This window comes from Anomaloglossus baeobatrachus, chromosome 5 (assembly GCF_048569485.1).
Source record: "Anomaloglossus baeobatrachus isolate aAnoBae1 chromosome 5, aAnoBae1.hap1, whole genome shotgun sequence".
NCBI lineage: Eukaryota > Metazoa > Chordata > Amphibia > Anura > Aromobatidae > Anomaloglossus > Anomaloglossus baeobatrachus.
In genome coordinates this window covers 61,280,101-61,296,822 of record NC_134357.1, presented here as the reverse complement: position 1 = coordinate 61,296,822, position 16,722 = coordinate 61,280,101, and the positions used below count along the sequence as shown (strand labels likewise).

The 16,722-nt window shown below is 53.8% G+C and overlaps 1 protein-coding gene across 1 annotated transcript in view; it reads left to right on the top strand.

The window, feature by feature from the left end:
* LOC142312625 (homeobox protein vex1-like) overlaps window positions 1-16,722 on the top strand; it is a 39,590-nt gene that overhangs the window by 22,358 nt on the left and 510 nt on the right. Inside the window, exon 2 of the mRNA XM_075351621.1 lies at window positions 16,427-16,686. Within this exon, the coding sequence (XP_075207736.1) occupies window positions 16,427-16,686 (260 nt within the window). The remainder of the gene's footprint in view (window positions 1-16,426; window positions 16,687-16,722) is intronic.

Sequence of the window (16,722 nt, the reverse complement as noted above, 5' to 3'; positions counted from 1 at the left end):
AACCGTGGGTGGCGTCACGGACAATAACCAAATCCCCACCATCCAATCCCCAACCCCTTTTCACTCACAGGCGAGGAGCGCCGCTCGAGTCCTCGGGATCCGGCCCACAGCTCGAGCCACCACCGAGCAGCAGCAGCAGCCGCAGCAGCCGCGGCCGGACCCGAGCAGTGGGAGAGCGCAGCGTCCCCTCCTCCGCCCGCGACACAAACAGCTGGATGGACGGGTCCCACAGATGGCTGCGGTGGTTCTTCTCCCGGTAGGTTGGCGGTGACTGCCTTGCCCTGCACCTGTGTTATATTCTCGGTTCTGATGGCTTCCCACCGGTAACCCGCTCCCCAGCTTGGATGGAGGCTGAGGGAGCCCCTTTTTCCCGCAGTCTCTGGCCCTGGGAACTGTAGCCTTGGCGGTGACTGTATTTCCCTTCACGGTTTGAGCGGTTGCCTTCAATCAGGTCTTGACTGCTAGGAAACCTCAGAGGTTCCCTTCGCTAATGGATTTGACCGGTTTTACGGCGACTCCAAGCCTGGTCGGGGTCCGTAGGCCCTGCCAAATGGTGCTGGCTTCTCTTCACTCCCCGATCCGGTACCGGCGGGCCACCGCCCGTCCCCGGTCCTTATGGTTCACATCGATCAGCCTCTCCTGCAGACGGTCACCACCGTCTTCCAACCTTGCTGTATGTGCCCGGGCCACGCACCCGGACATGGTCAGTCTGCTCCACTACCACTTCACTCTTCACCCTCTACTCTTTTCTCTCCACTACTCCTCTCCACTCCACTCCACTACTCCTCTGCTATACCTTCCTTTTCCCGCCTCCAGGACTGTGAACTCCTCGGTGGGTGGGGCCAACCGCCTGGCTCCACCCCCTGGTGTGGACATCAGCCCCTGGAGGGAGGCAACAAGGATTTTTGTCTGACTTTGGTGTGCCTAGCCGGGGTGTGGGGTGTGTTGTTGCAGTACCTGTGACATCCTGGCTTGTCCAGGGCGCCACATTCCCCCTTAGTAAAATGAATTCCGTCCGCGGGCTGCCCGTCCATCACCGGTTTTATTTTTGTTAACTGCAAAAGATAGAAAACGGTAAAAACATGTAAAAATCACAAACATTTTACAACGGTACGGCTTCCGCTCTTCTCCCACCCAAACAACCTGGCCCTAATGCTGCCCCTAAAAAGTGGGCAGCACCCCTTGCCCCAGTCCATCACCAGGCTGCCCGAGCGGGTATGGTCTCTTTCAGGGGACCCACGTCCATGGGGGACCCCTGACCCCCGGAGGATCGCCACCGGTTACGGTATTGGCGGGCCTGTGCCATCCATTTCCTCCAGGCCCATCCTCCCAAATCAGCCTCTCCGGAGGCGGTAACAGTTTAAGCCAACAATTATTTACATTCCACAAGTTTGTGGTTGCCCTGCAAGTTCTCGGGCTTGTTCGTAAGAAGTTCCTTACGCAACGGTTGCAGACAGTCCCTAAGGGGACTAGTTGCCGGCAACGGCCGGTTCAATCACGGTTCCAATCAGATAACTTCTTCAGGTGATTCAATCTTATCATTCAAACTTTTAACGGTACTGGTGGTCCCAACGGGGACAACTTCAGCGGGGCTCTGCTGCCATCACTCTGACTCTTTCGCGGAGGTGGCCTCATCCCCTGCTACCAACATTTCGAACATGCAGTGACAGGCCTGTTGGGAGAGGGGTGCCCGGTATCCATTTCCACCGGTGCGCGGGCTATAGAAAACCACCGGTCATCCTTCGTAGCGGAGACGCTCACTTGCCTTCTCGGACTCAGAGGTGGGCTCGGCGCCGGGGCCGGAGTCATTATCATTTGTCCCTGCGCCAGGCGGGTTGCCGCCAGCTGCCACAGGCTCTGGGTTTCCGGCACTCAGCACGCCAGGTTCTACTGTTGTAGCACGGGGCAGCAGGTCAGGTCGGTCAACACTGAGGCGCCCCATGGGCGATGGCAGGGACGATACGAGGGCCGAGACCGGACCGGGCCCCCCAGCCGCATTGGCCGGTCCTTGTGGGACATGGAGGCGTGGGTCACTCGTCGGCTCCGGCACGTCGGCTCCCATCTCATACATCGGGACAGTCGCAACCAGCGTTTCCACCTCATTGGTCCACTGCTCCATCATGAGGTATATCTGATTCTGTTGGCGTTGGTTGAATTAAATTACTCTGGCTTTCATCCACGCCGCGGTCCCGGGCTCGGGCACGGAGCCTGGCGCGACCCCTGCCAGGGCCTCTGATACATCTTCGTTAAGGGGCCGCGGCCTCGGCGGCCCCCAAAGGAGCGGTTCAGGGAGGCCCCGAGTGTCTACAGCCGGTCGGTCCGCTCGGGCGGACGGGCAGGGTACCGCTACCGGTTGGACGGGTAGCGGGCTTAGTGGCGGGGCGGCAGCGACTAACGCGGGTAGCGGGGGAGGCGGCAGGGTGAGCGGGTGCAGGCCGGGCCCCCCAGCCGCAGTGGCCGATCCCTCAAGAATACAGGGGCGTGGGTCCCTTACCCGCTCCTCCAAATCTTCCTCCACCTCGCATCTCCACATAGCAGCCACCACGTCCGCCATGTCGGCCTCCCACTCCTCCAGGTGAAGCTGCATGCGGGTCTGCAGACGGTTACTCAGCGGGGCAGTCCGGACCTTCACCCACGCCGCAGTGCCTGGCGCGGGGACTACGGGGTCGTTGGTTGGACTGTGCATCTCGACAATGGTGCTTTCCAGGAACCCAATATGGCCGCAGAGTCCTGGCGTCCCTGCCTTTATAGCCGCGGGCTACATGCGGCCAGACGCCATCCGTCCCCCTTAGTCTTTTTCCGGCTCCTCCTCTACAGGGGCGGGGTTTCGGCTTTCGCGCCTCCACTGCTCGCGGAGACGCTCGAGCGGGGACTTTTCGCGCCCAAAATGGTGGCTTCTCAAAATTTTCGGCCGGACACCTCCGGTGGTCACAAGGCGCACCTCTACCAGACGGCAGAGCGGTAAGATCCTGTTCGTGACACCAAGTTGTCACGGGCGGGGAGGGGACGCTGCGCTCACCACGCTCGGGTCCGGCACGGCTGCTGCTTCGCTTGCTGCTCGGTGGCTCGAGTGGTGGGCAGGATCCGGGGACTCGAGCGGCGCTCCTCGCCCGTGAGTGAAAGGGGTGGTTTGGTTTAGGGATATTGTCCGTGACGCCACCCACGGTTGTGGTGAGGTTGTGACACCACCGCTGCTCTGGACGGGGATCCCGGGAGCGATGACAGGGAGCAGCTTGGATGTTGTTTTTCCCCTCCGTGGGTAGGGGGGTTGGTTGCCCCGGGGCCCGATGAGGGAGGAATGGCAGGCAGGTTACGGGGCCTGGTGAGGTGAAGAGTCGTGGGGGCAGCGCGGTGCCGCACGGCACGGTGGTACTCACTCACCCAATGATGAATGCAAAGTCTCCGGTAAAACAAATGGGGCGCCCTGGACAAGCCAGGGGCCACAGGTAACAACACACACCCCCACCCCCAGCAGTTCACAGCAGTCATCCCCAGTGAGACCTGATTTCTTCCTCGGGTTCAGACAGACACACCAGGTGGGCGGAGTCAGGCAGATGGGCACGCCCACCGAGGAGTTTAGCTGGCATGAGGCAGGAAACAAGTTCAGACAAGTCCTGGCAGAGGAAGAGAGAGGAGGTCTGCAGAGAGGCAGACGCAGATTGGGGCCTAGGTTGGAGCCTAGGGCCCTCGAGTAGCAGTCAGGCAGACGATAGTGGCCGTCTGCGAGAGCCGGGAAGACAGTCTGGTTGAACCATAGGTAGCCGGGGCTGGGCGGGGCCCACCGGTACCGAACCGGGGAGCCAGCTGGAAACCGGAGCGCAGGAGGAGCGTACGGAAGATGCAGGAAAGGACTTACAGTACCAACCTGGGGTCAGGGGAAAAACATCGCAGCCGTCTGTGGGACCCGTCCATCCAGCCGTTTGTTTGACCAGAGACTCTGTGTGAATTACTGGCTGAGTGACTACCACCGTGCCGTGCGGCACAGTGCTTCCCCCGCGACCCTGCACCTCGCCAGGTCCCGTAACCCGCCTGCCATCCATCCCTACCCCATCACCGGGCCCCGGGACAACCAACCCCCTACCCACGGAGGGGAGAACTAACATCCAGGCTGCTCCCAGTCATCGCTCCCGGGATCCACGTCCAGAGCAGCGGTGGTGTCACCAATAGTCCATGTAAAAGGTAGCCTCCATAGTCCTCCATATATTATAATGTAGCCCCCATAGTCCTATATGTATTATAACACAACCCCATAAAACTTCATATTGCATTATGCAGCCCCATACTCCTCCATGCATAAGGCACCCCTACAGTTGCGTCCAGAAATATTTGGACAGTGACACAATTTTCGCGAGTTGGGCTCTGCATGCCACCACATTGGATTTGAAATGAAACCTCTACAACAGAATTCAAGTGCAGATTGTAACGTTTAATTTGAAGGTTTGAACAAAAATATCTGATAGAAATTGTAGGAATTGTACACATTTCTTTACAAACACTCCACATTTTAGGAGGTCAAAAGTAATTGGACAAATAAACCAAACCCAAACAAAATATTTTTATTTTCAATATTTTGTTGCGAATCCTTTGGAGGCAATCACTGCCTTAAGTCTGGAACCCATGGACATCACCAAACGCTGGGTTTCCTCCTTCTTAATGCTTTGCCAGGCCTTTACAGCCGCAGCCTTCAGGTCTTGCTTGTTTGTGGGTCTTTCCGTCTTAAGTCTGGATTTGAGCAAGTGAAATGCATGCTCAATTGGGTTAAGATCTGGTGATTGACTTGGCCATTGCAGAAGGTTCCACTTTTTTGCACTCATGAACTCCTGGGTAGCTTTGGCTGTATGCTTGGGGTCATTGTCCATCTGTACTATGAAGCGCCGTCCGATCAACTTTGCGGCATTTGGCTGAATCTGGGCTGAAAGTATATCCCGGTACACTTCAGAATTCATCCGGCTACTCTTGTCTGCTGTTATGTCATCAATAAACACAAGTGACCCAGTGCCATTGAAAGCCATGCATGCCCATGCCATCACGTTGCCTCCACCATGTTTTACAGAGGATGTGGTGTGCCTTGGATCATGTGCCGTTCCCTTTCTTCTCCAAACTTTTTTCTTCCCATCATTCTGGTACAGGTTGATCTTTGTCTCATCTGTCCATAAAATACTTTTCCAGAACTGAGCTGGCTTCATGAGGTGTTTTTCAGCAAATTTAACTCTGGCCTGTCTATTTTTGGAATTGATGAATGGTTTGCATCTAGATGTGAACCCTTTGTATTTACTTTCATGGAGTCTTCTCTTTACTATTGACTTAGAGACAGATACACCTACTTCAATGAGAGTGTTCTGGACTTCAGTTGATGTTGTGAACGGGTTCTTCTTCACCAAAGAAAGTATGCGGCGATCATCCACCACTGTTGTCATCCGTGGACGCCCAGGCCTTTTTGAGTTCCCAAGCTCACCAGTCAATTCCTTTTTTCTCAGAATGTACCCGACTGTTGATTTTGCTACTCAAAGCATGTCTGCTATCTCTCTGATGGATTTTTTCTTTTTTTTCAGCCTCAGGATGTTCTGCTTCACCTCAATTGAGAGTTCCTTAGACCGCATGTTGTCTGGTCACAGCAACAACTTCCAAATGCAAAACCACACACCTGTAATCAACCCCAGACCTTTTAACTACTTCATTGATTACAGGTTAACGAGGGAGACGCCTTCAGAGTTAATTGCAGCCCTTAGAGTCCCTTGTCCAATTACTTTTGGTCCCTTGAAAAAGAGGAGGCTATGCATTACAGAGCTATGATTCCTAAACCCTTTCTCCGATTTGGATGTGAAAACTCTCATATTGCAGCTGGGAGTGTGCACTTTCAGCCCATATTATATATATAATTGTATTTCTGAACATGTTTTTGTAAACAGCTAAAATAACAAAACTTGTGTCACTGTCCAAATATTTCTGGACCTAACTGTATATTCCATGTATAAGGTGTCCTTCATTTTGTATTATGCAGCCCCCCCAGACCTCCATATATAATAATGCAGCCAGCGTCTCCAGGCCTCCATGTATAATAATGCAGCCAGCCTCCTCAGGCCTCCATGTATAATGTAGCAGCCAGCTTCTCCAGGCCTCCATGTATAATAATGCAGCCACCCCAGACCTCCATATATAATGCAGCCTCCCCAGACCTCCATGTATAAAGCAGTCTCTACAGGCCTCCATGTATAAAGCAGCCTCTCTAGGCCTCCATATATAATGCAGCCTCCTCAGACCTCCATGTATAAAGCAGCCTCTCCAGGCCTCCACATATAATGCAGCCTCCTCAGACCTCCATGTATAAAGCAGCCTCTCCAGGCCTCCATGTATAATAATGCAGCTACCCCAGACCTCCACATATAATGCAGCCTCCTCAGACCTCCATGTATAAAGCAGCCTTTCCAGGCTTCCATATACAATAATGCAGCTTCCCCAGAACTGCCTTCCCAAGCCTCTGGCCACCGTTTACTCACTTATATTAAAAAAAAATCAAGTACTCACCTTCTCTCTTCCTTCCACCGCTGCTGTCTTCCCCGCTGCTCGTTCTTCCGGTGCTGCGGTCGACGTCCTCCTGTCCTGCACTCTGTGCACTCAGCACAGCAGTCGCTCGGGAGTGACGTCATCGTACAGGGGGAGAATGGTGATGCATAGCGCGGCACCGGCCGCGCTATGCTTCATCATTACTTTGCGCGGTGACGGGGGAGACGCTGCAGCCGCTGACACCAGGCAGGGGGCCCCGGTGCCGCCGCTGACATCAGGCAGGGGGGCCCGGTGTCGGCGGCGGCAGCGGGTCAAATAGCGGCCGCGAGGTCTGTGACAGATCAGCGCAGCTCCTCTCACACTGACAGGAGCTGGCTGCTGATCTGCCTGGCGGCTGCCGGGCCCCTAACCTCCCGGGCCCGGTCGCGATCGTGACCGCTGCGACCGCGGTAGTTACGCCACTGCACACACACATATACACACACACATGTCACGGGCGGAGGAGGGGACGCTGCGCTCACCACGCTCGGGTCCGGCATGGCTGCTGCTTCGCTTGCTGCTCGGTGGCTCGAGCGGTGGGCCGGATCCGGGGACTCGATCGGCGCTCTTCGCCCGTGAGTGAAAGGGGTGGTTTGGTTTAGGGATATTGTCCGTGACGCCACCCACGGTTGTGGTGAGGTTGTGACACCACCGCTGCTCTGGACGGGGATCCCGGGAGCGATGACAGGGAGCAGCTTGGATGTTGTTTTTCCCCTCTGTGGGTAAGGGGGTTGGTTGTCCCGGGGCCCGGTAAGGGAGGAATGGCAGGCGGGTTACGGGGCCTGGTGAGGTGCAGGGTCGCGGGGGCAGCACGGTGCCGCATGGCACGGTGGTACTCACTCAGCCAATGATGAATGCAAAGTCTCCGGTAAAACAAACGGCTGGATGGACAGGTCCCACAGATGACTGCGGTGGTTCTTCTCCCGGTAGGTTGGCGGTGACTGCCTTTCCCAGCACCTGTGTTATGTTCTCGGTTCTGGTGGCTTCCCACTGGTAACCCGCTCCCCAGCTTGGATGGAGGCTGAGGGAGCCCCTTTTGCCCACAAGCTCTGGCCCTGGGAACTGTAGCCTTGGCGGTGACTGTATTTCCCTTCACGGTTTGAGCGGTTGCCTTCAATCGGGTCTTGACTGCTGGGAAACCCCGGAGGTTCCCTTCGCTAAAAGATTTGACTAGTTTTACGGCGACTCCAAGCCTGGTCGGGGTCCGTAGGCCCTGCCAAATGGTGCTGGCTTCTCTTCGCTCCCCAATCCGGTACCGGCGGGCCACCGCCCGTCCCCGGTCCTTACGGTTCACGTCAATCAGCCTCTCCTGCAGACGGTCACCACCGTCTGCCAACCTTGCTGTATGTGCCCGGGCCACGCACCCGGACACGGTCAGTCTGCTCCACTACCACTTTACTCTTCACCCTCTACTCTCTTCTCTCCACTACTCCTCTCCACTCCACTCCACTACTCCTCTGCGCTGACTTCCTTTTCCCGCCTCCAGGACTGTGAACTCCTCGGTGGGTGGGGCCAACCGCCTGGCTCCACCCCCTGGTGTGGACATCAGCCCCTGGAGGGAGGCAACAAGGATTTTTGTCTGACTTTGGTGTGCCTAGCCGGGGTGTGGGGTGTGTTGTTGCAGTACCTGTGACGTCCTGGCTTGTCCAGGGCGCCACATTCCCCCTTAGTAAAATGAATTCCGTCCGCGGGCTGCCCGTCCATCACCGGTTTTATTTTTGTTAACTGCAAAAGATAGAAAACGGTAAAAACATGTAAAAATCACAAACATTTTACAACGGTACGGCTTCCGCTCTTCTCCCACCCAAACAACCTGGCCCTAATGCTGCCCCTAAAAAGTGGGCAGCACCCCTTGCCCCAGTCCATCACCAGGCTGCCCGAGCGGGTACGGTCTCTTTCAGGGGACCCACGTCCATGGGGGACCCCTGACCCCCGGAGGATCGCCACCGGTTACGGTATTGGCGGGCCTGTGCCATCCATTTCCTCCAGGCCCATCCTCCCAAATCAGCCTCTCCGGAGGCGGTAACAGTTTAAGCCAACAATTATTTACATTCCACAAGTTTGTGGTTGCCCTGCAAGTTCTCGGGCTTGTTCGTAAGAAGTTCCTTACGCAACGGTTGCAGACAGTCCCTAAGGGGACTAGTTGCCGGCAACGGCCGGTTCAATCACGGTTCCAATCAGATAGCTTCTTCAGGTGATTCAATCTTATCATTCAAACTTTTAACGGTACTGGTGGTCCCAACGGGGACAACTTCAGCGGGGCTCTGCTGCCATCACTCTGACTCTTTCGCGGAGGTGGCCTCATCCCCTGCTACCAACATTTCGAACATGCAGTGACAGGCCTGTTGGGAGAGGGGTGCCCGGTATCCATTTCCACCGGTGCGCGGGCTATAGAAAACCACCGGTCATCCTTCGTAGCGGAGACGCTCACTTGCCTTCTCGGACTCAGAGGTGGGCTCGGCGCCGGGGCCGGAGTCATTATCATTTGTCCCTGCGCCAGGCGGGTTGCCGCCAGCTGCCACAGGCTCTGGGTTTCCGGCACTCAGCACGCCAGGTTCTACTGTTGTAGCACGGGGCAGCAGGTCAGGTCGGTCAACACTGAGGCGCCCCATGGGCGATGGCAGGGACGATACGAGGGCCGAGACCGGACCGGGCCCCCCAGCCGCATTGGCCGGTCCTTGTGGGACATGGAGGCGTGGGTCACTCGTCGGCTCCGGCACGTCGGCTCCCATCTCATACATCGGGACAGTCGCAACCAGCGTTTCCACCTCATTGGTCCACTGCTCCATCATGAGGTATATCTGATTCTGTTGGCGTTGGTTGAATTAAATTACTCTGGCTTTCATCCACGCCGCGGTCCCGGGCTCGGGCACGGAGCCTGGCGCGACCCCTGCCAGGGCCTCTGATACATCTTCGTTAAGGGGCCGCGGCCTCGGCGGCCCCCAAAGGAGCGGTTCAGGGAGGCCCCGAGTGTCTACAGCCGGTCGGTCCGCTCGGGAGGACGGGCAGGGTACCGCTACCGGTTGGACGGGTAGCGGGCTTAGTGGCGGGGCGGCAGCGACTAACGCGGGTAGCGGGGGAGGCGGCAGGGTGAGCGGGTTCAGGCCGGGCCCCCCAGCCGCAGTGGCCGATCCCTCAAGAATACAGGGGCGTGGGTCCCTTACCCGCTCCTCCAAATCTTCCTCCACCTCGCATCTCCACATAGCAGCCACCACGTCCGCCATGTCGGCCTCCCACTCCTCCAGGTGAAGCTGCATGCGGGTCTGCAGACGGTTACTCAGCGGGGCAGTCCGGACCTTCACCCACGCCGCAGTGCCTGGCGCGGGGACTACGGGGTCGTTGGTTGGACTGTGCATCTCGACAATGGTGCTTTCCAGGAACCCAATATGGCCGCAGAGTCCTGGCGTCCCTGCCTTTATAGCCGCGGGCTACATGCGGCCAGACGCCATCCGTCCCCCTTAGTCTTTTTCCGGCTCCTCCTCTACAGGGGCGGGGTTTCGGCTTTCGCGCCTCCACTGCTCGCGGAGACGCTCGAGCGGGGACTTTTCGCGCCCAAAATGGTGGCTTCTCAAAATTTTCGGCCGGACACCTCCGGTGGTCACAAGGCGCACCTCTACCAGACGGCAGAGCGGTAAGATCCTGTTCGTGACACCAAGTTGTCACGGGCGGGGAGGGGACGCTGCGCTCACCACGCTCGGGTCCGGCACGGCTGCTGCTTCGCTTGCTGCTCGGTGGCTCGAGTGGTGGGCAGGATCCGGGGACTCGAGCGGCGCTCCTCGCCCGTGAGTGAAAGGGGTGGTTTGGTTTAGGGATATTGTCCGTGACGCCACCCACGGTTGTGGTGAGGTTGTGACACCACCGCTGCTCTGGACGGGGATCCCGGGAGCGATGACAGGGAGCAGCTTGGATGTTGTTTTTCCCCTCCGTGGGTAGGGGGGTTGGTTGCCCCGGGGCCCGATGAGGGAGGAATGGCAGGCAGGTTACGGGGCCTGGTGAGGTGAAGAGTCGTGGGGGCAGCGCGGTGCCGCACGGCACGGTGGTACTCACTCACCCAATGATGAATGCAAAGTCTCCGGTAAAACAAATGGGGCGCCCTGGACAAGCCAGGGGCCACAGGTAACAACACACACCCCCACCCCCAGCAGTTCACAGCAGTCATCCCCAGTGAGACCTGATTTCTTCCTCGGGTTCAGACAGACACACCAGGTGGGCGGAGTCAGGCAGATGGGCACGCCCACCGAGGAGTTTAGCTGGCATGAGGCAGGAAACAAGTTCAGACAAGTCCTGGCAGAGGAAGAGAGAGGAGGTCTGCAGAGAGGCAGACGCAGATTGGGGCCTAGGTTGGAGCCTAGGGCCCTCGAGTAGCAGTCAGGCAGACGATAGTGGCCGTCTGCGAGAGCCGGGAAGACAGTCTGGTTGAACCATAGGTAGCCGGGGCTGGGCGGGGCCCACCGGTACCGAACCGGGGAGCCAGCTGGAAACCGGAGCGCAGGAGGAGCATACGGAAGATGCAGGAAAGGACTTACAGTACCAACCTGGGGTCAGGGGAAAAACACCGCAGCCGTCTGTGGGACCCGTCCATCCAGCCGTTTGTTTGACCAGAGACTCTGTGTGAATTACTGGCTGAGTGACTACCACCGTGCCGTGCGGCACAGTGCTTCCCCCGCGACCCTGCACCTCGCCAGGTCCCGTAACCCGCCTGCCATCCATCCCTACCCCATCACCGGGCCCCGGGACAACCAACCCCCTACCCACGGAGGGGAGAACTAACATCCAGGCTGCTCCCAGTCATCGCTCCCGGGATCCACGTCCAGAGCAGCGGTGGTGTCACCAATATCACCACAACCGTGGGTGGCGTCACGGACAATAACCAAATCCCCACCATCCAATCCCCAACCCCTTTTCACTCACAGGCGAGGAGCGCCGCTCGAGTCCTCGGGATCCGGCCCACAGCTCGAGCCACCACCGAGCAGCAGCAGCAGCCGCAGCAGCCGCGGCCGGACCCGAGCAGTGGGAGAGCGCAGCGTCCCCTCCTCCGCCCGCGACACAAACAGCTGGATGGACGGGTCCCACAGATGGCTGCGGTGGTTCTTCTCCCGGTAGGTTGGCGGTGACTGCCTTGCCCTGCACCTGTGTTATATTCTCGGTTCTGATGGCTTCCCACCGGTAACCCGCTCCCCAGCTTGGATGGAGGCTGAGGGAGCCCCTTTTTCCCACAGTCTCTGGCCCTGGGAACTGTAGCCTTGGCGGTGACTGTATTTCCCTTCACGGTTTGAGCGGTTGCCTTCAATCAGGTCTTGACTGCTAGGAAACCTCAGAGGTTCCCTTCGCTAATGGATTTGACCGGTTTTACGGCGACTCCAAGCCTGGTCGGGGTCCGTAGGCCCTGCCAAATGGTGCTGGCTTCTCTTCACTCCCCGATCCGGTACCGGCGGGCCACCGCCCGTCCCCGGTCCTTATGGTTCACATCGATCAGCCTCTCCTGCAGACGGTCACCACCGTCTTCCAACCTTGCTGTATGTGCCCGGGCCACGCACCCGGACATGGTCAGTCTGCTCCACTACCACTTCACTCTTCACCCTCTACTCTTTTCTCTCCACTACTCCTCTCCACTCCACTCCACTACTCCTCTGCTATACCTTCCTTTTCCCTCCTCCAGGACTGTGAACTCCTCGGTGGGTGGGGCCAACCGCCTGGCTCCACCCCCTGGTGTGGACATCAGCACCCTGGAGTGAGGCAACAAGGATTTTTGTCTGACTTTGGTGTGCCTAACCGGGGTGTGGGGTGTGTTGTTGCAGTACCTGTGACGTCCTGGCTTGTCCAGGGCGCCACACACACACACACACACATATACACACACACACACATATACACACACACACACACACACTTTTCCTGACTGTTTTGTCAACCTTCTGCGTTTTTGTAGTGTTACGCAAAGAATGAACATGTCATTTCTTTGCAGTGGTTTTTTTTTCCATAGTTTTGCACTGAAAACCACCCACAATATAAAAAAACCCACTAAAAACGCACCAAATAATGGACCAAAACCACAGATGACTCCCAGGAGACCTCCTGCCACAAGATCAGGTTTTGGTCAGGAAAAAAAATGCTGCAAAAACTCCCTGTGTGAACATAACCTAATTTATTCTAGAAATGTTGGTGCATTATCCTTTTTGTGCATCAGGCCTAAGGCCCTGCCACGCCCCATCATATTTGTATGAGCATTTTTGTGGGTTCTTTTTTTTTTTTTGTTTTGGTTTGTTATTTTTTTTATTTTGCACTTTTGCACATTCATCTTCTTGGGGTCTTTAGCAAAATGTCACTGCAGGCGCACATTGACATCTAACGGTCTTCTCCGCACAGGCAGATTCAGGCTTCCACTCAACAACAATTTTAATTTGTGCATGTGTCGCCAACAAGCACCTTTTTGCTGAAGCCCCCAGGGAGATGAATGTGTGCAAGTGCCGCCCTTGCTAGAGCATAAATTTAAAAAAAAGAGGCTTGCACAAATGCGGTGGGGCCGCTGCAAAGCTAAAGCCTCCACCCAGTCCCGTCCCAAAGCACAAAAAGCATACTGTACCAATAGTTCTATAATGAACCAGGCTGCGGATTTATGCACTAAAGGTAATCATACATTAGTAAAATGGCCCCATTATTGCCATGTTAAATCATGACGACAGGTTCTTTTTAATATACTCACTACCGCTGCTCTCCAGTGTCCAGAGCTGTTCTGCTTCGCTTCTTAGTGACATCTCCACAACCGTGACTATCTAATTTTAATGACATTGCTGGACACCGGGGAGCGCAGTCGTAGGGGGAATATATATACTGTATATTTGTGTGTGTGTGTGTGTATATATATATATATATAATAGGTAAGTATTGAAATGAAAAAATAAACTAAAATTGGATGGGAGGACTTCTTTTTTATAATAGCATTTTTTTTTACACGTCCAGTTCCCTTTATGTTTATGTCTGACAAAGATAAAAAGTAACATTAACTTTATGCTAATATTAACTTTAGACCATGGTCTGCTGCCTGTAAATTCCTTTAGGGATCTTGTTATCAAACATCCTTGTTTCCCAGATATGGTAGCACCATTATTATTAGTCAGTACTGATGCACAGATGCTAAAAGCTTTTTAGTAACATGTCTGTAGTTGTTGCCTTAACAAAACTCTCAATCACAGTGAAGAAACAACAGTTGCATAACAAATTCAGCTCTGCTACATTACATGTGGGTGCATTGTAAATGTATAGGCAAAGTACATTACGTTTACAAACTGTGGAAGTAGTAGGATTAATCTTCAGATTATATAGATTGTGTGAATCTAACAGAGAATAAACAGTTGCAATTTTCTGAATTCTGTGACTTTACTGTCCCAAAATAACAACTCTAAATACTAGGATGAGCGAACCCGAATGGTAAAATTTGGGGTTTTGTACCGGAAACCGGGTATTTTTTTAATTTTTTTTTTAATTTTGTGTCCTAGTTTGGGTGCTGTTCGTATGCTAATAAAGTTTGTTGCTAGACAAACAGCAAGCTTTATTGTATATGGAAGATGCCTGTATGCTGCTGGAAAAAATTAAGGGGGGGATTTAAAAAAAAATTATGTGAGCTCCTGTCTATTTTTGATAACCAGTGCAGGTAGAATGGACAGCTGTGGGCTGGAATCACCATGGGCCTTCCCAGCATAAGAATTTGGCCCCTCCCAGCCTAAAAATAGCAGCCTGCAGCTGCCCTAGAAGCGGTGCATCCATCTTCCCAGTTCCCCTAGTGCAGTGGCAATCTGGGTCATACTTTTGAGATTGATGTCAGCTGGCTGGGGTAATTAAAAGGCATCTATCTTACACCCCCATTACTAACCCAGCAAATGTAGAGTTCTAAAACACAAACACACTACTTTTTATTTAAATAAAGACTCCACCACACTTCCTCATTTACCAATTTATTAATTAAAAATAAATCCTTTAAGTTCTGCCGTAATCCAATGGTATTGTGTCCCGCGACTCCTATTGAATGACGCATTCTCAAACCTCTTGTGAGAAATTCCATTTATGCCGCTGACCGGGGTCCGGGAGTGACTTATGGAGTCTTATTCTCAGAACGAAGCACCATAAGAATTGATGGGCATCCTGGATTACATCGGAACCGTGAAGATTTCTTTTAATTAATAAATTGGTGAAAGAGGAATTGGGGTTGAGTCTTTATTAAAATGAACTATACATATATTCTTTTTTCCCCCCCTTTTTTTTTAACTGTATTCTTACCGGGTTAGTAATTATGAGGGTGTCTGACAGACAGACATCTATCCATTATCTAAGCCCTGAGCTTGATGCCAGCTGTCAATTTACTCTCAAAGTCATTAAAGTAATAAAAAATAAATGGCGTGGGATCCACTCTGTTTTGGATAACCAGCCAAGGTAAAGCAGACAGCTGCAGGCTGCAGCCGTCTGTCTGGTTTACCTGCACTGGTTATCAAAAATGGGGGGGATCATGCGTCCTTTTTATTTATTTTTTTTTTCTTCCCTATGCACATTTGATTTCTGGGCAATTACTCCCATTTTGCTTCCTGTTGCAGCCTCCTAGTCGTTACTATGACCATTGTACAGCACAGAAGTTCAGGTCCACTCATATCCCTCTTAGGCCCGTTTCACACGTCGGTGAAAAACACAGACGTTCTTCACTGACGTGTAAAACATGCACATGTCCCTCCGTGTGCCGTGATTCATGGCACACGTGGGTTGTCTAAGTGCAATCTGGGCTCCGTTCTCCGTGGTCCGTGATTGCACATAGAGATTAACTCACCTGTGCGCGCTCCTGCTCTCCATGGTGCTGAATGCTCCCGCGGTGCAGCATCCGGCCGGGGCTGACCCCCACAGCAGCTGCTTCCGGGTCGAGCTGTGTCGTGTATTCATGAATATGCACGGCAGTAATGAGCCGGCTCAGAAGCAGCAGGCAGAACAGGCTACACAGAGCGCGGCTGAAGCCAGGTGAGTAAAAATGATTTTTATTTTATATGCACGTTTTTTTCTGGCACGTGTTTCACGGATCACACCACTGCGTGGTCTGTGGGACATCAGTGATGCCAGAAAAAAGTGGACATGTTTCCGTGCGGCAATCACGGACACGCGTGTACGCCGCACGGAGACACATTCAGTGAAAAATCACTGATGTGTGAGCAGACCCATTGATTGTAATGGGTCTGCGTATGTCAGTGATTCTGGTACGTAGAAAAAGAAAGCACAAACGTACCAGAATCACTGACGTGTGAAACAGGCCTTAGAGACTGCATTAAAGTGCACCAATCCCCAGGATTTTCCTATATAACCTAAAGCCAGTGCTATACTGGCGCTATCATGCTGATTCTATACATACCTTTAGTGGTCAGCTAGGATGTACAGGTTTTAAAACACAAGCAAATAAAGTTTGTAAAATGAGCAGCTTTTTGATTGACAGCAGCTGTGGATCAGATAATATCTGGGGGGTATTCATAGTGATTCCCACACCCCCGCCTGTTGGTCCTCCCCTTATCTGTCATTTATGCTAATTTTATTATAGAATGGTTTTACTAAGTAGCTAGAAGAACCTGTGCTGATGTCATACCCATGTGACCAGAAGGGGCAGGGCCTCGGCCAACAGAAAACTAATGTTGCTTCCTGGTATCAACTATGTTGACTGAGGTCCCGCCCCTTCTGGTCACATGGGTATGACATCAGCACAGGTCCTTTTAGCTACTTAGTTACTAACAGATAGGGGGAGGATGGATAGGCAGGGAAACGGGAATCACTATCAAAATCCACCCCAGCTATCAGCTGATAGGTTTTTAAACCTGTTACATAATATACCTGTTAAGTAACTGAATTTTTTTTTTTTCAGGCTCTCCCACCTCTAGAAGAGCACTTCAAGATGTATCTTCCCAAACCACAACTCCAGTCCTAGATAGAAGTCCGCTATCTGACTCTGACAGTATGAGAAGCCCGGGGTCCATGTCAGAGGAGGAGTCCACATCCAGACCCAGAACTAAGTTCACTACTGAGCAGCTGGAGGAGCTTGAGAAGAGCTTCAAAAATAACCAGTACATTGGGGCCATTGAGAAGAGGCATCTGTCCGGGCTGCTGCATCTATCGGAGACCCAAGTAGGCTTTTTAACAATATTTGGTTAGTTTGAATGT